This window comes from Somniosus microcephalus, chromosome 11 (assembly GCF_052327205.1).
Source record: "Somniosus microcephalus isolate GS21.2 chromosome 11, FLI_Smic_1.0, whole genome shotgun sequence".
Taxonomy (NCBI): domain Eukaryota; kingdom Metazoa; phylum Chordata; class Chondrichthyes; order Squaliformes; family Somniosidae; genus Somniosus; species Somniosus microcephalus.
The window spans coordinates 232,613,389-232,639,566 of record NC_140997.1 but is presented as its reverse complement, the minus strand read 5'-3'; the positions used below and the strand labels follow the sequence as shown (position 1 = coordinate 232,639,566).

General features: G+C 46.2%; 1 protein-coding gene across 1 annotated transcript in view; it reads right to left on the bottom strand.

Annotated features, from left to right (window-relative positions):
• Positions 1-1,932: 1,932 nt before the first annotated feature.
• Positions 1,933-26,178, bottom strand: part of LOC147111333 (host cell factor 1-like) — a 121,298-nt gene continuing 97,052 nt past the window's right edge. The window contains exons 21-26 of the mRNA XM_086002123.1: positions 23,107-23,225; positions 19,563-19,703; positions 16,856-17,044; positions 9,726-10,023; positions 7,490-7,547; positions 1,933-6,493 (exon numbers count right to left, since the gene is read on the bottom strand). Coding sequence (XP_085858249.1) covers positions 6,448-6,493; positions 7,490-7,547; positions 9,726-10,023; positions 16,856-17,044; positions 19,563-19,703; positions 23,107-23,225 — 851 coding nt within the window. The 3' untranslated portion in view covers positions 1,933-6,447. The remainder of the gene's footprint in view (positions 6,494-7,489; positions 7,548-9,725; positions 10,024-16,855; positions 17,045-19,562; positions 19,704-23,106; positions 23,226-26,178) is intronic.

The window sequence follows — 26,178 nt, the reverse complement described above, 5'->3', positions numbered from 1 at the left end:
TTCTTTGAAGCACAATAAAGGAGCAACATCCCTTCAATTGATTGGCCATTCACTATGCAAGTCTAGACTGAGTGTAGGTGGACTATACGACTGTAGAAGGCACCACCATAGCCCAGTCAGAAGTCCATTATCTCACACTTTGCAACAAAAGGTTACTCAGTAATGTACAAGGAACTCTGGTTGATTTTTCTCTAAGCCTGGGCCAACTGAGAGTAGTGGTGATCGGTTGTTTAATTGGACTGGAGGAAGGTATACAGTGGAGTTCCCCAGGGGTCAGTTCTAGGACCACTGCTTTTCTTGATATATATTAATGACTTGGACTTGGGTGTACAGGGCACAATTTCAAAATATGCAGATGACACAAAACTTGGAAGTATAGTGAACAGTGAGGAGGATAGTGATAGACTTCAAGAAGACAGACAGGCTGGTGGAATGGGAGGGGGGTTGGGTAAAAGGCACGTGGCAGATGGAATTTAATGCAGAAAAGTGCAGTGATACATTTTGGTAGGAAGGACAAGGAGAGGCAATATAAACTAAAGGGTACAATGAACAGAGACACCTGGGGGTATATGTGCACAAATCGTTGAAGGTGGCAGGGCAGGTTGAGAAAGTGGTTGAAAAAGCATACGGGATCCTGGGCTTCATAAATAGAGGCATAGAGTACAAAAGCAAGGAAGTTATGATGAGCCTTGATGAAACACTGGTTCTGCCTCAACTGGAGTATTGTGTCCAATTCTGGGCACCACACTTTAGGAAGGATGTGAAGGCCTTAGAGAGGGTGCAGAAAAGATTTACAAGAATGATTCCAGGGATGAGGGACTTCAGTTACGTGGATAGACTGGAGAAGCTGGGGTTGTTCTCCTTGGAGCAGAGAGGTTGAGAGGAGATTTGATAGAGGTGTTCAAAATCACAGGGGGTCTGGACAGAGTAGATAAACTGTTCCCATTGGCAGAAGGGTCGAGAACCAGAGGACACAGATTTAAGGTGATTGGCAAAAGAACCAAAGGCGACATGAGGAAAAACTTTTTTTTTTTTTTTTTTTATAAACTCAGCGGGTGGTTAGGATCTGGAATGCACTGCCTGAAAGGGTGGTGGAAGCACTCAATTGTGACTTTCAAAAGGGAGTTGGATAATAATCTAAGTGTCTGAAGGAAAAAAATAGCAAGGCTACGGGGAAGGGCGGGACAGGCTGAAGTGTTCTTGCAGAGCTGGCATGGGCTCGACGGGCCGAATGGCCTCCTTAGGTGCTGTAACCGTTCTATGATCCTAACTGTGGCCCATTCTACTGCTGCCCTGGTTACAATCAGCCATGTTAATGCAAGGAATTATCCGCATCAAGTCCCTGTGCTCGCTGACCTACACTGGCTCCCAGTTCAGCAACGGCTCGTTTAAAATTCTCATCCTTGTGTTTAAATCCCTGCATGGCCTCGTCCCTCCCTATCTCTAACCTCCTCCAGCCCTACAAACCTCGGATATCGGCGCTCCTCCAATTCTGGCCTCTTGCACGTCCCCGATTTTAATCGCTCCACCATTGGCGGCCGTGCCTTCAGCTGCCTGGGCCCCAAGCTCTGGAATTCCCTCCCTAAACCTCTCCCTCCTCCTTAAAACCTGCCTCTTTGACCAAGCTTTTGGTCACCTGCCCTAGTATCTCCTTACGTGGCTCGGTGTCAAATTGTGTTTGATTTACACTCCTGCGAACTGCCTTGGGGACAGAATACTACGTTAAAGGCGCTATATAAATGCAAGTTGCTGTTGAAATTAACTTGGGGCCAGATTGCCTACATAGCTCGTCCGCACTCAGAGCCTTGGCGTATAACATTTCACCGGACGGACATAGGAGGCGGAGAAGATAAACCGTGACATCTGAAAATTCAAATGCAGGAACAGCAAAGTGGGTTATTTTAACATTTCAGGGAACCAACAAAAAAAAGATTTATTCAAAAAAGGTTTTATTCAAAAAAAAGCACAAAAAAGGTAGCAAAATGATTTATAATTTGACTTTTCTACAATGGACAATGTTTTTTTCTGCATTTTTCCTTTAAATCCAAAAAAATATAAATTCATTACAACTGGTGAAAGCAGCAGGGAAGGACATATAAATGGTACCAACTTCACAGCATGAGAAAAACAGCTACATACAGAATTCGGGGCGAGAGAGAGGGGGAAACATCATCTTCCCGCAAGCAAATTCTAAACTACCTGTATTTCCCCCCTCCCCCCCCACCCCATTTTAAACATGTAAAAACTATACAAAACCCTTTTTAAAAAAAAAAACACATTAGCACATACTTCCTATCCAAGCTGTACATAATATTACAAAATGACTGGAGCCAAACTCAGGCCTCTTTTTTTTGTTGCATCATTTAAAGACATACCCTGTACAGAGAGAATAGCTCTCCCCCGATAACCAAAAACCTTCCAACTTCACCACTGGCCCGCCCGTCAAAAGCAGCGAGGAACCGCGGGCCATTTTCTGAAAGCTTAAGCCAAAGGCCTCTGGCGTACGACCTGGGGGATTGCCCTTTGAACTGAAGACAGTTAAGTAGAACTGGTCCAGGGAGAGGGGGGGGGGGGGGGAAAGAGAGAGGGAGGGAGGGAAACCCAAAGTATATGTACAGTTTCTGAAGTTGTGAAATCCAGATAGACACATCCTACATATATAAATCTGAGAAAAAGGGGGATTAAAAAAAGTGGGAGAAACCATCAGTATTTTACCTCCTCCCAGGTCTTTGAAAAAAAACTATATATATATATATATATTATTAATAAAAGAAAGCAGGCTACCGATAATTATATTAAAAAAAAATCTTAAGTTTTCCACACACTGACAAACAAAGCCAGGGTGATTATTTTGCTGTCTGTGTTGGAGATGCTGTTCGAAACATCTGGCCGGATAAAACGAGCGTGGTTCTGCGTGACTGAGAATAGGATTGCAATGATGCTGCCGCTTGCCCGGGCTCATCCTGACTGTTGGGTAGAATTTCTGATCATTTGAAGAAAACAATTATAAAAACTGGGCCTTGGTCTGTATTCCAGCAGCAGCCCAGATGTTTCTGGCATGCTGGGTTACTGAAGGAGTTTAATTTGACATAAAAGATAGGATTATTCCGCTAGGTTTTGTCCGACGAGCTTTTTCTTTCAGAACAGAAAGGTCAGGGAACAGTCATGGATTAAAAAAAAATCCACAGAGCAAGTATATATTTTTTTTAAAAATGCTGTTTTAAATCGGAAGTCAAATGTAGCTTATAAATAAATTGAGATGCCCAGGTTTTTGGTAACAATGGGTGTGCCAAATTTTCATACTGTGCCCAATCAAAGTTAAAAATCACCCGGTTCAATCAGATATCGTTCTTCCAAACCTGGTGTCTGCAGAGAATAGTTTGGATCCATCTAACACCAGGATCAAGTACTGGTGGGTACAGGTCTGTCACTCTATAACACTAGGGTGTAGTAACTGCGGGTATACGTCTGTCACTATACAACATCAGGGTACAGTACTGGTGGGCATTGTTCCCTTTAACTTATTTTTGGTGCGCGGCCCATTCAAAATACCGCGCGTGCGTGTTTTTTCCTATTTAAAAGCCAGTAAGCCGGCTGCGCAGCCCACAGCTTAAAGGGAACATTGCTGGTGGGTACAGGTCTGTCACTGCACAACACTGGGGTACAGTACTGGTGGGTACAGGTCTATCGCTGTATAATACTGGGGTACAGGTCTGTCGCTGTATAACACTGGGGTACAGGTCTGTCACTGTATAATACTGGGGTACAGTACTGGTGAGTACAGGCCCATCAATGGAGATGGGAACAGTTGAAGGGATGAATAAAGAGCATCACACAAGTGTATTGGCACATCAATGCATAGCAGGTTTTCGTATAATATAGTGGTACCAACATGTTAAAGAAATCCTAGGGACAACAGTGAAAGACATTGATCAGGAAAGAATCTGCACACCTTCCAATACTTCAGTAGTGAATTTTTTTTGTTGTTGAAAATAATGATAGCTAGCACTCCGCCCTTAGCGGGTAGTGCGGAGCAGAAAGAGCACACAAGATCCAGCATGTTTGGTTGTTGAAAGGTGGGGTAGACAACTAGCTTAAAAAACAGCCCCCACCACGTGGTTTCAGACATCTTCTACCCCCAGTGGCCGTTCTTCATGTGTCCGCCTAGAGACCGTGAGTGTTGGTAGGCTCCAAGGGCATCATAGAGCCCAAAAGCGGTCCCAACCCAACCCCAGCACATTCCTCCAGCAGGGGTCACTGGGCAGTGATGAGCAAGGCTGGCCGGCCGAGGCTCCCCAGAGGCACTGACCGACTGTGGAACCACCCACTGCTGCCCGGTTGCCATCACTCACCTCAGAAGACGACGGGTTGTGGAACACGGGACCTATTGGTCTGTCTGCTTGACTCAGTGCTACACAGGCTGTGAGATTACTCATCGAACCGTGGGAACTTGGCTAGCTATCACCCCACCCGACTCAAGACCTTTCCAAACCAGGGATGTGATCACGGGGCTCTGTGCTCGGGTCATGCCCCTACATGTCGAACACAAGGTTGGACACACCCACCCACGCAGGTTGGCTACAAAGTGACTCAGCCCCACACTGCTTCAGTTGTTTGTGCAGATCCAGTTCCAATTCACTTTACTTTACTTTTATTTTAGTGGATGCCTGCAGGGGCTGTGTAAAGCAGGGATAGTTGCTTCTCTCCCGTCTGGGCACCCTCCCATCCCACTCTCAATCTTCTGCCTTTCATATCACCATCCAGTTACAACTGTGGATGGGGGAGGAGCGGAAAGAAACCTCACATATCCTGAACAAGAGGGACTGTGCAAGGACTGAGAATAGCATCAGAGATGGACACACACACAAACGTGCGCTGTGTTTTTCTGCGGCACTTTGTGATCGTGAAATGATTCTATTCAGAGTTAGAATTAGTCGTCTCCTCTACAGGACTGTGGACCCCCCACCACCCCCTCCCCTGGGCATGCAGGACAGACAGGCAGTAAATGCTGGCCTTGCAAGCGACGCCCACATACTGTGAGTGAATTTAGAAAACAGCGAAGAACCCTTGTGAGAAATCAGTGTTTCTCCCCCTCTCACCCCAGTTGGACAAAGCTTTAAGGGATGCATTTCTATTTCCCAATTGACTACATCCTACAAGTCTATGCAGACCAGCATTACCCAGCATCTGGCTATGCAGGATAACCAGGTACTTCTCATCCCACCCACTCAACATACAGCTGCCTTGCACACTCTTAAAACTGTACAGAAGGTTAGAAACTTGCGTTAAAAAGCTCCGTTTTGCTCCCTCCCGCCCCCCAACAAAAGGTTCAGTTTCCGCCACTGAAATCCACCACACCAGAATTCACTGCATTTCTAGTCAACGAGTTAAACCCGTTCCTCTCCTTCCCCCCCGCCACCCCACCATAAAACCGTAACTCATTCTGAAACATTTACACAGTTGAGGACCATTCCGGACGAGCAAAGGCTGCAGCTTTCTTGTGTAAACCCGTGACAAAATGGCACAATACTTGTGCACACAAAGCCTTGCGTCGTGGCAGTCTAAAACCATAACACTATATATTCTCAATTCCCTCTAAGTATCATAATGCAATAGCACACACACACTGAAATGCTCCACAAAAGGGAAAGAGGGGGGGGGGGGGGGGGGGAGGGCAAGTGTTGCTTCAGTTGTCTTCTGCTGAAGAGGTTCGTGAGGAGGAGGAGGAAAGAGGTGCTTTGTACAGAAAAAAAAAAAGTTTACAGCTCAGGATTCAAGGGTGCAATTTCCCACAATGATGTGGGGAGGTTGGCGGGGGGGGGGGGGGGGGGGGGGGAAAGAAAGAGAGAAAAAAGACCCCAGTTCCTCTGGGAAGGACAAATGCTAACAACCTTCAATAGGTCCACTGGAAGTAAGACATGAGAATTCCAAGTGATGCTTCCCCCATTAGAGGCTGCAACACGGTTGATAACACTGGGTGCGTATTCTGATCGAGATGTACATGTTGTCAAAGTAAAATCAGTTGGAGACACACAGAGTCGCGTGATGTGGAGAAACTGTTCATTATTTCAATAACGTGGTTCTTGGAGGAGAGAAGGAGGGAGATGAGAAGAGGAGAGGGAGAAGGAGATTTTAAAAAAAAATCCTTCTCTGATGAGAACTATCAGTATAAATGGTTTGGCGATTTGGATCATTTGGCAGGTAAATGCACTTCAATACAACAGGGTGCCTTTCCTTCAAATAATACCATCAGTTCACTGCAGGTACTTTCAAATTAGGTCCAATTCTCTTAAATGAGCAGTAATAAAAGTAGGGACTGTGTTCTTCAGAAGCAAAGTCCTCCGGCCGGGGGGGGGCGTGTCGATGTACCAAGGCGGATTCTAAACCAAGTCGAGTTCTTAAGTCATTTAAAATAAAAGAGGTGACAGTTCACAATGCCCATGGGAATTAGGACCCATCGGCCTTGGGCTTCTTATTCAGGTTTAATAGCTTGCTGTTTGTGGAGAGAGAAAGACAGAGTGTTAACTTTACAAAAGGACCATCACATTTGTGCCCCCTTATGAACAGCAGCAAAGGTGCTACCCAATGAGTCAGGCAAACCACTCAGAAGTCAGGTTGGGATGAAGACCCTTTGGCCCATTTGATGACATCCTTCCAGAACCCCAACCCAACAGATCTTCTCATTGCAGCATCTTGCCAGCTCCTAGATCAGAATAAATATTCTGGTTTCAACCATTCGTGCTGGTAACCCATTTGCAAGATAGATTCGAAACAGGTCTGAGCTATACAGACCCAGTGTCTCCCTGGTCTGTGCCGCGTTCGCTGATCTCAGGCGTGGCAGCAATAGGGGCACCACAACTGGCCTCAGCACGGGAAAGAAAGAGGGCAAAATCAATTCAGCTCCGGCCTCCCGCTCCGGGTGGCTGTCCAGGACAGTATCAGGGTTGGCTGTGATTCACCACCACAGCTAAATGGCCTGTCAACACCCAGAGGCAAGAATCAGACATGAATGGCAATTTGGGTGTCAGACCGGAGGAAACTTTTATTCAACAAGAGGGGAGTGGGTGGTGTAACGGGTTAGCAGGTTAGCCTTGGGTGCCATTGACTCTGGATCTGCTTCCAGCCCAGGAACTGCAGTAGGCTGTTCAGTCCATCAAGCCATTTTTTTTTTAAGCCATGGCAGCTCTATCTTGTTCATTCCATTACAGCAAGGATTAGATACAGAGTAAAGCTCCCTCTACACTGTCCCATCAAACACCCCCAGGGCAGGTACAGCATGGGTTAGATACAGAGCAAAGCTCCCTCTACACTGTCCCATCAAACACTCCCAGGGCAGGCACAGCATGGGTTAGATACAGAGTAAAGCTCCCTCTACACTGTCCCATCAATTTGCTTTAGTCCCATTCAGAAGAGCGTCCCTTACTGCACCATGTCTTTTCTCTATGTCCATTACTTCCAAAGTATCGATCTCCCAACACAAAATACTCACTCATCGGGAGATGCAACAGGACGCTTGGCTGCAGGCCTTGCCCCATCTTTGCTGGCATCTAAAAACAAAACAGAAACTTATTTAGATCAGACTTCATCGATACCCTTCTCTCCCAATCCAACTTTAGGTGTCAGCCGTGGCTCAGTGGGTAGCACTCACCCGAGTCAGGGGTCATGGGTTCAAGCCCCACTCCAGAGACTTGAGCACAAAAACCAGGCCGACACTCTAGTGCAGTACTGAGGGAGTGCTGCACTGTCGGAGGGGCAGTACTGAAGGAGTGCTGCACTGTCGGAGGGGCAGTACTGAGGGAGCGCCGCACTGTCGGAGGGGCAGTACTGAGGGAGCGCCGCACTGTCGGAGGGGCAGTACTGAGGGAGAGCCGCACTGTCGGAGGGGCAGTACTGAGGGAGCGATGCACTGTCGGAGGGGCAGTACTGAGGGAGTGCTGCACTGTCGGAGGGGCAGTACTGAGGGAACGCCGCGGCCCGTCTGCTCATCTCAGGTGAATGTATAAGATCCCATGGCACTATTTGAAGAAGAGCAGGTGAGTCTTCTGGCCAATATTTACTAAAACAGATTATCTGGTCATTATCACATTGCTGTTTGTGGGAGCTTGCTGTGTGCAAATTGGCTGCCGCGTTTCCTACATTACAACAGTGACCACTTCAAAAGTACTTTATTTGCTGTAAAGTGCTTTGAGGCGTCCTGAGGTCAGAGAAGGCTCTATAAAAATGCAAGACTTTCTTTCTCCAACTCAACACAGACATGGATCGGATCAAAGGTCTGTCAAAGGTGTCAAACCAGGTGATGAATGTAGCCAGCCAGCGGGGAGCAGTGGGTCAGACATTCCCTATTTAAATTGCAGGAGATGCTAAAACCAGCTCTTAGCCGGTTACTAAAACCTCCCTCTCTGTCCTCTCCCCCTGGAGAATTGTCACAGCGTGAATAACTTATAGACACGCACAGAACATTTAACACTGGACAAAAATATATGACGATAAATCCTTTAAAAGCTTGACGACCCGACACAAGGCAAGATAGATAATTAGAGCCCCTGAAATGGACTTTCCACATCTAAAAGGATCAAAGTAGGACAATAAAAATCCGCAGACTATTTGATGTATATTAAAACATGCAGGAGGCAGATAAAACCCACTTTTCTTCAAAAAAAAGCAGAGATACATTCCACGAGGGCACCGCAGCAGTATTCCTGCTAAGCTGTGCGGTTATCTGCAAGGTCTTGCGCAGGCTGCTCACCGCCTTTCACATTGCAGATATCATGCAAAAAATTGGAATGGGCGCGCAGTGGGGGAGGCAGGCTGCGCACTTCAGTATCAGGAAGACCTCTGAAAATTCGGACCCATTGTTATAGATAAAAGAAACAAAAATTTGAAAATGCTGGAAATACACGGAAAAGAGAAGAGATAGATTAACAGTTCAGGTGTGGAGATTGCCTCAGTTCTGAAGAAGGAACACCTGAAACATTCACCTGCCTTCTCTGTAGATGTGGACTGACTGACCTGCTCTGTAGCTCCAGCATTCTGTACAATTAACTAGAGTGATCGTTAACATATTTTCCCCATTTAGCCTGAAATGAGTTCAGTGAAAAGAGCTGAACAAGACGTAGGGAGAGACACACAACCGAATGGCAATTTGCACCCCACTGTTGTCAGCTCCCTCAGAGTCTAGGCTTCACTGGAATGAGGTAGTACAGGGTGAAGAATGCCCATGGAACTGTACCTCAACACGCGGCAGCATTTGCTGAAGGGAGGAGGCAAAATAGGAACAGGAGTAGGCCATTCAATCCCTTGAGCCTGTTCCACCATTCAATTGCTGAGCTGTACCTCAACACCACCGACCCACTTTTCTCCATATCCCTGAATTCCCTTACCCAACAAAAATCCATCTTGAACTCGAGTGAGAAAATCCAACATCTTCTGGTGCTTTCTGCCAAGGCCCAAAACCTCTCCGCCTCTTCACCTCTCTCTCCTTTAAGACGCTCCTTAAAACCTACCTCTTTGACCAAGCTTTTGGCCACCTGGCCCAATATCTCATGTGTCTTGGTGCCAAATTTTGCTTGATAATCGCTCCAGTGAAGCACCTTGGGACATTTTACTACATTAATGGCGCTATATAAATGCAAGATGGTGCTGTAGCCTCTGCGACATTCATGCTTACACAACCCAACTGATCCTCCCTCACTCGGTGTACAAGAATATGGATCATCCCAGCTCACCTTGTAGCCACCTGACCTGGGTGGCTGGCCCGTAGCCCTTCTCATTCTTGGCCGCTATCCTAAAGATTATTGCAGGCTTTGTGGTGGTATCAATGTGTGCATTTGCCAGGTTGGTTGAAGACACGAGACAGCTGGGAACTGGCCCACAGTAAACACGGACAAAGAGCAGATGGGAAGTTCCCGTGGGTTTGGGATCTGTTGCCTGCGACCCTGGAAGTGCCAGATACACGGAGTATTCGATGATGTTCCCGGAGGTGACGGCAGGAGGCTCCCAGGAGAGCTGTGCACCTTCAGTAACCTACAAAATAAAATGCATTTGAATTTATGAAGCTCGTTCAATTAAATTCTGAAACAGGTTTTCTAAACCCTCAAATACAACACAAAGCGCTACAGTAGAATCTGGTTACAGGGATCGATATGGCCAGGAGCTCCAATGGTCACTTTATCAACTGATCAGTAAGTGATCCGTACACTCGATTCGCCATGTCTACTATACTGCTAACCAATATTCCTGCTAAGCTGTGCAGTCCCCTGCAAGGTCCGGCTTTTACATTGTAGGTACCGCGCATCGGTGGAGGCAGGCCGCGCAGGAGGTAGTGCGGCTTACAGGGACATTGCTGCTAACCGGTGCTTTAAACAGCAAATAAGCAGCTGCTCAACCTCTAGTTGCTAATACACTGCTCAGAATGTTAGTCCACTTTAACATTCATGGTACAGGCAGTGATCAAATAAAGCTACGAGAACCGAGCCTTGGCTTCATCTCCCAGTTAGGTGGTCATGGATTCAAGCTCCACTTCAGGGGCTCGAGCACATAATCTAGGCCGACACTTCAGTGCAGTACCGAGGGAGTGCCGCACTGTCTTTCGGATGGGATATTAAACCAAGGTCCTGTCTGCCTGTTTAAGTGGATGCAAGAGATTCTGTGGCACTATTCGAAGAGCAGGGGAGTTCTTTTACCCCCTCAGCCAACACCAAAGAGGTTAACTGGTCATTCCTCTCATTGCTGCTTGTGGAACCTTGCGGTGTATAAATTGGCTGCTGCGTTTACCTACAAAACAACAATGATTACACTGCAAAAGTAATTAATTGGCCGCGAAGTGCTTTGGAACGTCCTGAGGTGGTGAAAAGTGTATCTTTTTTAGTGGATTAAATATTTTGAATATCAGCTTCTGCTGGTTTTGAATTGCTCACTGTCATATAATCTGAAAAATTTGAATGGATGAGGGGGCAAGGAAATAACACTTGTGTTATAAAGCAGGGCGTACAGTTGGCACAATGTTTATTGACTGTTCTTGATTGGGTCTTTCCTGGTTTAGTAAATGCTCAGCAACAGGACTAGGGGCTGGGTCGAATGACCAAGTGAAAAGAAACACAGTATTAGCGGATCTCAGCCAGGCGGTAGCTGCAACCTGCCTCAGTGCCTCTGGGTGTGGTTGGAGAGGGAGGAGCAATGTTCCCCTAATTTGTTTTTTTGGGTGTGCAGCTCCTTTAAGGGGCTGTGCAGCCCATTCACAGTTTCACGCATGCGCGAAATTTTTAACATTAGAAAAGCCAGACCCGGGCTGCGCGGGACCGGAGGTGAGCTGCGTGGATGCATAGGCTTAGAGGGATCGTTGGGGAGGAGTAGAGGGAATATCAGTCAGGAGCCCCATTCCCGATCCAGCATCCTTTGCTATTAGTGCATACGTTGATGTCAGGCGTGGAAAAGATTGGACTCAGTTGTGATGCCTCCCGCAGTTAAATAATCCAGGCTCATGCATGAAAAGCAGCTACAATATGTACCGACGGACCTGCATCATAGGGACAGGAGTAGGCCACTCAGCCTGTCGAGCCTGATCCACCATACGAACAATGATGGACAGGTAAAGGCCCTCTTGTTCATCCACCCTGACCCACACAATTGTGATAACCTGTGTATCACAATATGTACACTCCATCCCATCCGAAACTGTTGTGTATGTAACCGTTTACCTTTAAGGGAACTATAGAATGTAACCGTTCGCCTTTAAGAGCACTACTTTAGGGTGGCACTATCTATTGGCTCATGTATACTGTAATACCGATAGTGACCACACCAGTATATAAGGGTTGTGATACGTTAACTAGGGCAGAATCGCCCGAGCCTCTGAATAGTAAAGACGTGTTTTATTTTGTTAACAGTGGAGTCTGTGATTATTTATAATACAACCCACAGACTTAACATTGGCGACGAGTCAGGATTCGAACCCTGCGGCAGTTGTTCCACGGCGGCTTCGTCCGAAGACAGGACGTTGAAGAGAGGTTTCAATCCTCACCAGTCTGGAACCGACAGGCTGGAAGCGACAGGCATTAGGACCCTGAAGCCTCCATAACCTCGTGGGTAAGCCGCAGCGTTGGCTGCAAAGACAGGGCGATCGCAATCCCTGATAAGAGCCGCGGTGAAACGCGCGAGCGGGTAAGCCAGAGCCCGGGAGGGAGCGAGCAAGAGCCGCGCGAGCGGGTGAGCCAGAGGCCGGGGGCCGCTTTCAAGTGCGAGGCGCAGCCGGGCCATCGATCGCATCCGCTGATAAGGCCCGCACTCGGCCTGAAAGTCAGCGTCGGGGAACGGGTGATAACCGCCATTGAAGTGGGCGGAGAGCGCCGAGAAGCGCGGGAAAACCGCCATCGAAGTGGGCGGGGAGAGCGAGAAGCGCGGGAAAGCCGCCATTTTTCGCGGGGAAACCGCTGAAGAAGAAGGAAGAAGCGGGAAACCGCCATCTTGGAAATTATTAAGAATTTCAGGAAAGTAATAAGATTTTTCAGAAAGGCTGGTGTGTTCTCAAGAAGAGAGGGAAAATAAGTATAAGTAAAGCAATACTTGTGGTGTTCTCAAGAAGAGAGAAGAAAATTAATTAGAATTTTCAGAAACAAGAAATAAGTAAAGCAATACTTGTGGTGTTCTCAAGAAGAGAGAAGAAAATTAATTAGAATTTTCAGAAACAAGAAATAAGTAAAGCAATACTTGTGGTGTTCTCAAGAAGAGAGAAGAAAATTAATTAGAATTTTCAGAAACAAGAAATAAGTAAAGCAATACTTGTGGTGTTCTCAAGAAGAGAGAAGAAAATTAATTAGAATTTTCAGAAACAAGAAATAAGTAAAGCAATACTTGTGGTGTTCTCAAGAAGAGAAGAAAATTAATAATAAGTAAAGAAATACTTGTGCTGTTCTCGGAAAGAGAAGATGCCTAAGCGAGGAAATATTAATGATTTTAATGCTGAAATAGAAGACAGGGCCACGTATGGGGAACGCATAGGAATATATTGCGTAGCCATATACGCCAAGGCAATAACTTTGTTAAATTCGATGGGAGCAAAAACATACGGGCTCTTGAAACATCTAATAGCACCAGTTAAACCAGTGGACCAGACCTTCGAAGAGATCGTAGCAGTGCTGAAGGATCAAATTACTGCAAGCATTTCCAAATGCTACCGTTGTGGAAAGACAACGCACGACCAGAATCAGTGCTGGTTTAAGAATCAAGAGTGCAGGAAATGTGGCAAACTGGGTCACATCGCGAAGGTATGCAGGTCCAGAAAGAAGACCAACAAACAAAGGAAGCCACCACCACAAGAAAAGTACAACAAGGTGCATCAGGTGGCTGAAAAGAGTTCAGACGAACAAAATTCAGACTCAGACCCAAACAGCCAGGAGTTGGATAGTCTGAGAATCCACAATGTGGGTAAAGTAACTGATCTACAGACGATCTGGGTCACACTAAAAATAGCTGGAGTCCAAGTACGAATGGAGCTGGACACGGGATCAGCTGTATCAGTCATCAACCAAAAGGACTACCACCGACTATTCTCTCACATACCCTTAAGAAATACCAAGTTCGTATTACAGACATACACGGGGCATCGCGTATACCCCATGGGGAAAATAAGAGTCAAGGTGAGAGATAGGGGTAAAGTACACCCAAGAATGAATTTGTACGTACTACCTGAGGGAGGACCACCACTTCTAGGACGGGAGTGGATCAAGAAAATAGACATGGAATGGCACTACCGACAAGCAATGACGAGTGAGGACTCGGTGCAGACAAGCAGCTCAGACTCTGAGCCGGAAGACGATAAGTCCAGCTTATGTATGAAAAACAAGGTTAACATTAACTCACGGACTAAGGTTGGAAAATCGATGGCGTGCATAAAGACAGAGAATTCTGAGTCTGTTCAAGCTACAGACATATGCATTACGGAGGAACACCGGGCTCGAACTCAACGCTATTTCAAAGTACAACAACAATTAGAACAATTAAGTTACCGCCTCGTACAAGAGATGAAAACAATGAAAAAGTTCTATGACACCGAATGGGAGAGTCTGGAAAGACAACAGAACCTACTGGCTCAAGCAGAGAGCGACCATAGAGCCATCGTGACCAATTACCGATCACATCTCCCTGATGATGTTCAGGGGTTAGAATATTTGCATGATCTAGAGATACAGCAGAAGGGCAAATCACGCTGCACTGAGGATTTTGTTCTGCAATTAGAGACGGAGCTAGTGCAGGCAAAGTTAAGAGAAGTTGAATCACAGGGTGCTCTTAAGGAGATGCAGAAACAAATCTTGGACATGGAAAAGAGAAACGCTTCTTTACCTGATGAGAATAATGTGGCCATGTTGCAAGAGGAGCTTATAGGGGCGAAACTGAAAGAAGCTAAGCAAAGGATGTTGGAACTTGAAACGCAGAACCAAATCAGCGGTAATCAGCTATGTCAAGCAGAGAAGGAGTGCAAGGGTCTACATGAGAAGGTGCAATATCTCTCAGCCCAAAATAAGGGACTACTCACTCAGTTAAATGAAAGTAAACGGGAAATGGCTGAGATGGACTGCAAGAATAAAGAAGATTTGATGGCAGTGAGACTTCGAGAGGCAGATAGCATAGCAGCCTTGGCTGAACTCCAACAGGAAATTGCGAAAGAAACAAATGAAGAGGAATCTTCAGGAAGCCAGGATTTTATTCCAGTTCTTCTCTACGACTCCTTACAAGCAGAGTGCGAGAAGTTGAAAAAACAGTATGAACAGGCCCAGACTACAATTCTGGAGGGGGTTAACTCAGCAACCTCCGAAAAGCTAGTTTCGTTGGAAGTATATGAGCAACTAAAGGTTGAACATGAGCAAGAAGTCCAAAGGCTACAGGAAATTCTTGAGGAGCTCAGGGCCGAGACAGACTCATCGGTAGAAGTTCCATACATAGATGAGGATGTAGAGGTGAAAGACATGGCAGAACTCAAAAATATGGAAGGAAGCCCAAGACAAATATGAGGCGGCAATTACCGAGGTTGACCGACTTGAAGAACAGTTTCAACTGGGAATGGGCCCTGAACATGAGCTAGAGAGCATCGAGGCGCAACTTCTCCAAGCACTGGAAGCCAAAGTACAAGAGGAAGAGAAGATGAAAGCATTGGAGAAAATGATGGATGAAATGGAGGAGTACGCTGAATTACGTCCAGGGGAACAGGAGAATGGGGAAACAGCTACTTCAGTAGAAGGATTAAATAGCCTGATAACGAAATCCCTGAAGGAAGGGAAAGGATTGAACGCACAAATGAGGCCAGGAGGGAAGGAAGGGCAGACATCCGAGGAAGAGCAGGATGAATATGATTGCTTGAAGAAGGGTTTTGACCTGTTGAGTGACACCGAATGTTATGAGGATGTGGTCTGCCCAAATTGTGATGGGAACTCCCAAAGTGCTGAAATCCTGAGGAAGCACTTAAGGTCTAAGGAACATAGAGAGTTGGTGGCGCTACAGATGGCAGCCGGGAAAAGAGCTCGGAGAGTTTCAAAAAGGCAGAAAAGAAAAAGAAGCAGAAAATAATAACTGTTTAAAATATTATTACTTCTACTACCTCAGTCCGAACACTACGAAAGGTGCTAAATTTGTAAAAAAAATCCAGGGACATTATCAAGACAGCCAGTGGGTTGTATAAGTCCGCACTGCTGGTTCAACAGGACGAAAGTACAAGCTGTTAAAAACAAAGGCTATGGAGGATGCTGTCTGGAACGAATTAATACCAGAGACTGAATTTATGAACTGTTCCCACAGAGACTGAACCTGTAAACTGATTCCACTGAGAGTATGTTTGTAAACTGTTATATGACGTTGACTCCATTGAGAGTATATCTGCAAACTGTTTATATAAAGTTGAAGATTGTATGTTTAACGGGATTCTGTAAGTAATAAGCTAGGAAGGGAGGAGTGTTGTGTATGTAACCGTTTACCTTTAAGGGAACTATAGAATGTAACCGTTCGCCTTTAAGAGCACTACTTTAGGGTGGCACTATCTATTGGCTCATGTATACTGTAATACCGATAGTGACCACACCAGTATATAAGGGTTGTGATACGTTAACTAGGGCAGAATCGCCCGAGCCTCTGAATAGTAAAGACGTGTTTTATTTTGTTAACAGTGGAGTCTGTGATTATTTATAATACAACCCACAGACTTAACAGAAACCATGTGAGCTCCTGGGAGAGGCAAAAAAGATTAAAAAAACCCAGGCCAATTTGATGGGGAAAAATATCTGGGAAATTCCTCTCTGACCCATCTAGGCGATCGAAACTAGTCCAGGAGATCACACTGTCCCTGAATTCCATTCAATTAGATCATGGCTGATCTATATCTCAACTCCATCTACCTGCCTTGGTTCCATGACCCTGAATACCCTTGCCTAACTAAAACGATCAATCGTAGTAAGGTGGCAGCACTTTCGGGAAAGGAAGGGTGAGTGTAGGCGATGAAAGGGTAAAAGGTTAGCCCAGGGTTAGCACCAGTCATGTTCACCAACAGCAACAGGAATAGAATGACAGTAAGTCAACAAACACAGAAAAAGACAACTCTGCTCACGACAAACCCAGCTGCAGACGGATATCTGGAGAGCTCAGGAATCTGCAAAACCCAAGTCTGAAAGCCCCTATGCCCTACAATGAAGCTTCTCCTCAGGGAAGGCCTTTAGCATTGCTGATAACCCAAAGATAAAATGGAGCTGCACCCTGGAGAGAAACTAAGTGTGAGGCTACTAAAACAGGAAACCACTTGAAATTATTCAATGGCCATTCAGGTTAGAGGTTAAGATTCAGATCTAGAAGTTGATTTAAAACGATTGTCACTTGCCTTGCTTATCTTGATGGCGGATGGTGCGCCCGGGAATCCTGGCATGCAGGTCTTAAAGGCAGAGATTTCGCTGAACGGACCCCGCCCGCAAGCGTTTATACCGGCCACTCGGAATTTATAGGCAGTACCCGACTGCAGCTTCACAGTCTTCAGGTTGCTGTGGTCCGGGACGTTGTCTCCACTTCCATCCTGTGGGAAAGAAACATCAAATAGAATGAACCTTTAAACGGATTTCACTTTCCCTTACAATCAAAGGTTCAGTCCCAATCAGGTAGTAAAGGTTCCAGGCAAAGTTCCCTGTAATTTTTCTTGGCGTCGCGCGGCCCCTTCAAAATACCGCGCCTGCTTTTGCATTGAAAAGCCGGCAACACGGGTTCCCCGGAGCGTCGTGCAGCTTAACGGGAACATTGGTCCCAGGTTACATCGCGTGTACGGCCCAGGAACAGGTCATTCATCCTAACAGGTCTGTGCCGGTGTTTATGCTCCACTCGAGCCTCCTCTCACCCTACTTCATCTCACTCTATCTGCATATCCTTCTATTCCCTTCTCCCTCATGTACTTATCGAGCATCCCCTTAAATGCATCTATGCGATTCGCCTCAACCACTCCCTGTGGTAGCGAGTTCCACATTCTCACCACTCTCTGGGTGAAGGAGTTTCTCCTGAATTCCTGATTGAATTGATTAGTGACTATCTTATATTTATGATCTCTGGCACAGACCAATGATCAAACCTAAAGGGAGAACGTTGGCCAAGACATGGGAGAACTCCCCAATTTTCTTCAGAAAGTGTGACGGGATTTTAAAAATTCCACCCGAGCAGGGAAACAAATCCACGGTTTAAGTTCATCCGAAGGATGGCACCACTGATAAAGCAGCACTCCCTCAGTAATGCACTGAAGTGTCATCCTAGGTTACATGCTCAAGTTTGCAGGGGTGGATCAAACCCACAACCTTCTGACAGCAGAGGCGAGAGTGCTACCAACCGAGTTAAGCTGACACAAGTCCTTTCTTTATGTGGTGCAATCTAAATAAATAAAAGCTCTGCTTTAAAATGCCGCGATGCAGAAAGATTCACTGCCCTATTAATAATGCATGTAAAAGACTGCACTGCTGAACCAGTGCTTCAACACCAGTAGGACTACAAGAATGAACATGCCTTCCCTGCCCATCACAATCTAATTAGCTGCAACAATGGAATACATGGTGCAAAGACAACACAACCGTTCTTCGAGATGATACCAGAACTGACAGGTTATACGCCTCAGAAAAGGCTGAACGGGCCGGGGCTCTTTTCTCTAGGGAAAAAAAGAGAGAAGGCTGAGGGGTGACCTGATAGAGGTCTTTAAAATTACAAAGTGTTTCGACAGGGTAGATGTAGAAAAGATGTAGGGGAGTCGAAAACTAGCAGTCATAAAGATAAGGTAGTCACTAATAAATCCAATAAGGAATTGAAGAGAAACTTATTTTACTCAGAGTGGTGAGATTGTGGAACTCACCACCACATGGAGTGGTTGAGGCAAATAGCAAAGATGCCTTTCAGGGGAAACTAGATAAGTATGAGGGAGAACCGGAGATGGTGATAGGAGGCTCGTGTGGAGCAGAAACACCGGCATGGACCAGTGGGGCCAAGGCGCCTGTTTCTGTGCTGTGAAATTCTATCTAATTCTGAGCAGTTACATTATTTTGTTAAAAAAGGAGGCTTGTCCGTTATAAAGCAAGAGGTTCCAAAAAAAAGAGGCAACTAAGGGATGGCATTGATGAGGTCGTGTGAGAACTGCACTTTTCTAAAAAGGTGGGACAAATTAAATAAGCTAAAGCAATCAGGCACCTCCTCCAAATATGAATAATGCAATTTATTTTAGTGTAATTTGTAACACAGACTCCTTCCCCCTTGCCCCAGATGGCGGAGTGAGGACTTGCAGCACCGAATTGGAGAGACCAGGAGGGCTGCAGCTTTAATCTCAGCAATTGGGACACTGTAATCCCTAGGGGCTGCAAACCCCACCCGTCCTCCCACAATCAAACAGCCTGCTGGTGCACAATGTTTGGGCTTCCGTATGAAGGACAGCCACTTGGTGGTGGGGAAGAGAATAGGTAATGGAGAGAAATAACAACAGAAGACGCTGGAAAAACTCAGCAGGCCAGGGGGCAACATCCGTGGAGAGAGAAATAGAGTCAACGTTTCAGGTCGAAGACCCTTCGTCAGAACTGAGAAAAATAGGCAGGAAATGAAACAGATTAAAAGGCAGTTTGGAGGCTGGGAAATGGGATGAAAGAAGAGGCATTAAGAGATACTCAAGGTGAGACGAGATGGTAATCGGACAGGTAAAGAAACAGACAATGGCTCGAGATGAAGTGTGAAATGCGCTGGCAGAGTGAGAGACAGCTGCCGTGTGGGAGAGAGAGGAAAAAAAAAGGAAAAGGCACAAACCAAAAGTGTGGATAAAAAAATATAAAAATATAATAGGGGCCGAGGTTATGATCTGAAATTGTTGAACTCGATATGGAGTCCAGAAGTAATGGAGAGAAGCCGGTGTCCATTGAACCATAACCCCTGCAAGAGTTTGTGCCTTTAGGACAGCAAGGGGGATAAAATGTACCAAAATACAGTTGAAAAGTATGCGGCTGAGGATTGGCTGTATTTAAAGCATACATTAAGGAAAAGGTGTGACCACTTTAACAATAATATTTGCGCACACATCTTACCTCTTCTCCTTGGGAGCCCTCTGCAGGCAGGAAGTAGGAAACCACCACCGTGCTTGTAGTTTTAAACACACCAACATCATACCACTGATTGGCTTCCTTCCTGGCTGCTGGCTTCGGCTGGGTATGAGATGCATCCTGTTTCTGAGGAATCATATTGAAAATATTGGTCACCCAGAAAGTACTCGGCTTTAGATTGCCACAAAAGAGTTGGAGAATAAAATGGTGCAAACCAGCAGCGATCAGAGAGAAAATACTGCCGGTGAATTGTGACCAGGGGTGCATACCCAAAATGCTGACCTTAATTTTAAGGATGCTGGCAGATCTGCTGTGCATTTCCAGCGATTTCTGCTTTAAAAGGTACGAGGCACAGAAGCAAAGGTTGGAAAGTTTCTCTCTCCTCCTACAACAACGACTTGCATTTATATAGCACCTTTAGAAAAACATTCCAAGGTCCTACGCATATTCTCTGCTCTGGAGTTTGAACAGTGCACTCCATACTCTCTGGCCTCCCTACAGGTGGACTATACCAGCCTGCAGGTTACCGGCCCGCTCCATCGCATCACCTGGCCATGTTCCATTGCCCACCTCTTGATCTATTATCGCCAACAGCCCAAATAACTTCCCTTATGACTGTCATAACATGGTGGTTGCTGCCCTGGGACGCGCTTCAGTACCAGCTGATGACAGAGCTCTTACAGGCAGAAACGTTGAATTGTATTCTAGCCTGTGCGGGATTGTCTCCACAGTATCGAGACCGAATTGAAGCCAGAAATTTAGTATCGCGATCATGACTTTCAGCTGTTGTGAATGCTGCCCTCCGAATTTTGTTCTGCAACATAAAGTCGCGACGAATTTCGAGCCTCACCGTACTGTGAATTAGGAGCAGGCGCAGGCCAAATGGCCCCTCGAGCCTGCTCTGCCATTCAATAAGATTGTGGCTGATCTTCAACCTCAACTCCACTTTCCCGCCCAATCTCCTTATCCCTTGATTCCCCAGAGTTCAAAAATCTATCGATCTCAGCCTTGAACATACCCAATGACTGAGCATCCACAGCCCTCTGGGGTAGAGAATTCCAAAGGTTCACAATCCTCAGTGAAGAAATTTCTCCTCCTCAGTCCTAAATGGCCGACCCCTTATCCTGAGACTATGCCCCCTAGTTCTAGACTCTCCAGCCAGGGGAAACAACCTCTCAGCATCTACCCTGTCAATCCCCCTCAGAATCTTGTATGTTTCAATGAGATCACCTCTCATTCTTCTAAACTCGAGAGTATAGGCCCAAACTGCTCTAGTGGCTATCTATTGTAATAAAACACCCATATACCAGCCACATCACAGAATCTTTACAGTGAAAGCATGTGCTTGTTTATATAGGCAAATATGCCAGTCATTCCATTCCAGCAACATTACACAACTGCCTCAGGGTAACTTGCCAGCTCATCATGTCAGCGTTGGTTGAGGGCAGTTGAATGCCAGTCACGAGAACTACTTGCTCTTCTGAGTGGAGCCATGGGACCGTGAACGCCGATCTGATCCGCTGGAACGGGCGGACGGACAGGTCCCCTGCTCAAAGCAGCGGCTGCCACCTTTCCCGGCACAATGACCACTGCCATCCAACAGGAATTGTGTGGGGGAACGGCGCCCTGGCCATATTCCTCCTTGAATAAATACCCCCAAAAACGGACCAACTGGTCATTCATCTCAAGAGGGTTGTGGGATCTTGCTGTGCACAAAATGGCTGCCAGATCTGCCTACATAGCACTCAAATAGCATTTCAAAGTAATTCAGTGTATGTGATGTGCTTTTGAGTTGTTTGGTTGGGGGTGGGGAGAAGAGGAGGAATGTGATAAGCTGCTACATAACAGCAAGTGTAATTTAAATCGCATGCATGCAAACAATCCAACCCTAAAAGTCGTCTTCTTAGGTAGTCCCTGGGAGCCGAGGATGACTTGCTTCCACACTAACAATGAGTTCTCAGGTGACTGATGAGTCCAATGCGGGACCTACAGTCTCTGTCACAGGTGGGGCAGACGGTGGTTGAAGGGGCAGGTGGGTGGGGTGCTTGGGTTGACGTGCGCTCCTTGTGCTTGGCTTCTGCTTGCTCCCAGCGAAGAGACTCGAGGTGTTAAGCGCCTTCCCGGGTGCTTCTCCTCCACTTTGTGCAGTCTTGGGCCCGGGATTCCCAGGTGTCGGTGGGGATGTTGTACTTTTTCAAGGAGGCTTTGAGGGCGTCCTTGAAGTGTTTCCTCTGCCCACCTGGGGCTCTCTTGCCGTGCCGGAGCTCCGAGTAGAGTGCTTGTTTTGGTAGTCTCGTATCGGGCATGCGGACGATGTGACCTGTCCATCAGAGCTGATCGAGCGTGGTCAAAGCTTCGATGCTGGGGATGTTGGCCTGAGCGAGAACACTGAAGTTGGTGCGCCTATCCTACCAATTCATTTGCAGGATCTTGCGGAGGCAGCGTTGGTGGTACCTCTCCAGTGCTTTGAGGTGCCTGCTGTACATGGTTCATGTCTCTGAGGCATACAGCAGGGCGGGTATCACTGCTGCTCTGTAGACCATGAGCTTAGTGATGGGTTTGAGGTCCTGGTCTTCAAACACTCTCTTCCTCAGGCGACCGAAGGCTGCACTGGCACACTGAAGGCAGTGTTGGACTTCGTCATCGACGTCTGCCCTTGTTGACAATAGGCTCCCGAGGTATGAAAAGTGGTCCACGTTGTCCAAGGCCTTGTCATGGATTTTGATAATCAGGGGGCAGAACTGTGTGGCGGGGACAGGTTGGTAGAGGACCTTTGTCTTACGGATGTTTAGTGTAAGGCCCATGCTCTCGTACGCGTCGGTGAAACTACACTTTACTTTAAAGAAATATTTTCAAACTGATTTTTATTTTTATTTTTATTTATTTTTTTAATTTTTTTTTTTTTTAAAACAGAATACCAGTTTTAGATAGATACTGGACTTTCATGACATGGCAACCGTTTCCTCAAGGGCATGCATGTGCTCATCATGGCAAAAGAAGTTTGTGTTGGGGAATGTAACACTTTCCCATTTCGGAGACCCAGTGCATCAAGTTGTCCCGGGTAAGGACCATCACAGCTGAACACAGAGGAAGGTTCCCTCTGCTCCAGCTCAACTACACGTCTCAGCCACACCTGCAAGAAGCACCCCATGCAACAGCAACACGTCCCATACGAGTGGGATTTCAGCACGACTTAGAACTTGAGTCAGCTTTGTGCTGTAGACCCAACAGGAACCAGGTGGAGACTGAAGGACCCTTACAACCGGCAGAAAGAGATGTCCTTCTCACCAGTCTGTACTGGATATGAATCCATGTCCCACAGACAAAAGACAGTCTCATTCAGCATTCCTAACAATTTATTCTATGAAGTTCTGAGATGTTGCGACATTTTAATAAGACACTAAAATTTTAAGTAATTCTGCTAACTTTCATTTGCACATTTTGAAGTGTCTGGGAGTGGTAAAAGCCAACCAATAATTGACATGGGAGGCAACAATATCAAATTGCCTGTCCTTACAGGAGTACTTACCGATGCAGGAAGGCCAATCCCATTGGCCACTTGGGTTAAAGCAGTAGCTGCCTGTAGTTTCATTGGACTGGAGACTGAGTTGGTTGATGGTGTCAATAGAGAAGTGTATGGTGTCAAACCTGTTTTACAATAAAAGAAAAGCACCAGTCAATTTTACTATCATACTTCACTCACATACAATTTGTATTTCAAAAGCCCCAGCCATGGGCTTTTAATATTCTTGTCCGGCAACCGAATGGAAATTCAATTCCTATTGTGAGGGAAATGTTTGTCTCACGATACGAGCCCATGTCCACCATACATCGTGCTTGCTAGTTGACATGTGCGTTAAGTTGAGACGTCAGCTGTGGCTCAGTTGGTAGTGCCCTTGCCTCTGTCAGCAGGCTGTGGGTTCAAGTCCCACTCCAGAGACCTGAACACAAAGATCCAGGCTGATCCTCAGTAGTGCACTGGTGAGTGCGCTGCACTGTTGGAGGGGCCATCTTTCGGATGGGACGTTAAACCGAGGCCCCGTCTGCCCTCAGGTGGGCGTAAAAGATCCCACGGCCACTATTTCGAAGAGCAGGGGAGTTCTCCCCGGTGTCCAGGGCCAATATTTATCCCTCAACCAACATCACTAAATCAGATTATCTGGTCATTATCACATTGCTGTTTGTGGGATCTTGCTGTGTGCAAATTGGTTGCTGCGTTTCCTACATTACAACAGTGACCACACTTCAAAACAAATACCTAATTGGCTGTAAAGTGCTTTGGGACGTCCGGAAAGGTGCTATAGAAATGCAAGTCTTTCTTGTCTTATCACTAAGTTAAAGACAAGAGATGAGGACTATTTAAAAAAGGTGGTAGAGAGAAAACGGGGATTTATAGACCGGTAAGCCTGACATCGGTAGTGGGGAAAATGCTAGAGTCCATTATAAAAGATGTAATAGCAGAGCACTTGGAAACAGTGACAGGATCGGACAAAGTTAACATGGGTTTACTAAAAGTAAATCATGCTTGACTAATCTACTGGAATTTTTTGAGGATGTAACTGGTAGAGTAGATAAGGGAGAACCAGTGGATGTGGTGTATTGGGACTTTCAGAAGGCTTTCGATAAGGTCCCGCATAAGAGATTAGCATGTAAAGTTAAGGCACATGGGATTAGGGGCAAGGTATTGACTTGGATAGAGAACTGGTTGGCAGATAGAAAGCAAAGAGTTGGAATAAACGGGTCTTTTTCCGAGTGGCAGGCAGTGACTAGTGGGGTACCGCAGGGATCGGTCCTAGGACCCCAACTATTCACAATATATATTAATGATGATCTAGACGAGGGAACTAGATGTAATATCTCCAAGTTTGCAGACGACACAAAGCTGGGTGGGCGTGTGTGCTGTGAGAAGGATGCCGAGAAACTCCAGTATGACTTGGACAGGTTGGGTAATTGGGCAGATGCAGTATAATGTGGATAAATGCGAGGTTATCCACTTTGGTGGCAAAAACAGGAAGGCAGATTATCTGAACGGCAATAGATTGGGAAAAGGGGAAGTGCAACGAGACCTGGGTGTCCTTGTGCACCAGTCGCTGAAGGTAAGCATGCAGGTGCAGCAGGCAGTTAAGAAGGCAAATGGTATGTTGGCCTTCATAGCGAGAGGATTTGAGTACAGGAGCAAGGATGTCTTGCTGCAGTTGTACAGGGCCTTGGTGAGACCACATCTTGAGTATTGTGTGCAGTTTTGGTCGCCTTATCTGAGGAAGGATGTTCTTGCCATGGAGGGAGTGCAGCAAAGATTCACCAGACTGATACCTGGGATGGCAGGAATGACTTATGGAGAGAGATTGGGTCGATTGGGCTTGTATTCGCTAGAGTTTAGAAGAATGAGAGGGGATCTCATTGAAACGTATAAAATTCTAACAGGACTAGACAGACTAGATGCAGGAAGGATGTTCCCAATGGCAGGAGAGTCCAGAACCAGGGGCCACAGTCTAAGGATAAGGGGTAAGCCATTTAGGACTGAGATGAGGAGGAATTTCTTCACCCAGAGAGTGGTGAACCTGTGGTATTCTCTACCACAAAAGGCAGTTGAGGCCAATTCATTTAATATATTCAAGAAGGAGTTAGATACACTTCTTAAGGATCAAGGGATATGGGGAGAAAACAGGGACAGGGTACTGAATTTGGATGATCAGCCATGATCTCATTAAATGGCGGAGCAGGCTCAAGGGGCCGAATGGCCTACTCCTGCTCCTATCTTCTATGTTAGTCAAGAATAGGTAATTAGGCGATGCCTAACTGGGTGAGCAGAAGAAAAAGAGCGATAAAGGTGAAAAGGAGGGCGGGAAGAAATAAGTTACCTTTAGCAAAAAGGTCACTAACAGCCAAGAGGGTTGGTCAGCATGGAACAAGTGTTTGGAACAATTTGTCAGGAAGGATAGGAGACAAAACCACCAGGGACCAATGCTCCCGCCTGGAGCACCCGCGCAGGCCACTTGCTGGCTTTACAATAGGAAAAACCGTGCATGTGCGGGAATGTGAATGGGCTGAGCACCCAAAAATAATTAAAGGGAGCATTGCTAGGGACCACAACAAATAGGAATCCTGTCTCTCAAAATTTATATACATTGTACGTATACAGTTATAGAAGCAATGGCTTGCTTATATTAGTGGTCTCTGGAACACAAAACAAATATATGCATATACCTTAAAAAAAAGAAGTTAACGGGGCAGTCAAAACCCATCATGCTATAATGGGAACAGGCCACCAATACTCAGTGTACCTGTCCAGCAGCTACAACCTTCCTCGCTGTCCGTGGCATATTACAGGCACAGAATAGCTGTCGTTTATAACCTAGATAACACTGCACTCCAAAAACGATGAAGTGCTTTGAGACATTTCAGCAATGGCGGTGTAGCTTGGGAATAACGCAGCTATGGTGTAGCATACAAGGTTTTTAATGAGTTATTGGACTGATACACATATGGGCCACGCCTGCATTTAGATTGCACTCCAAGTATGAGCCTTCCCCAGGTTGAAACTAGTCAGTAATGTGGATGTAAGCCCACACCCCCAACTTTCCGTTTTTCGCAATTAAAC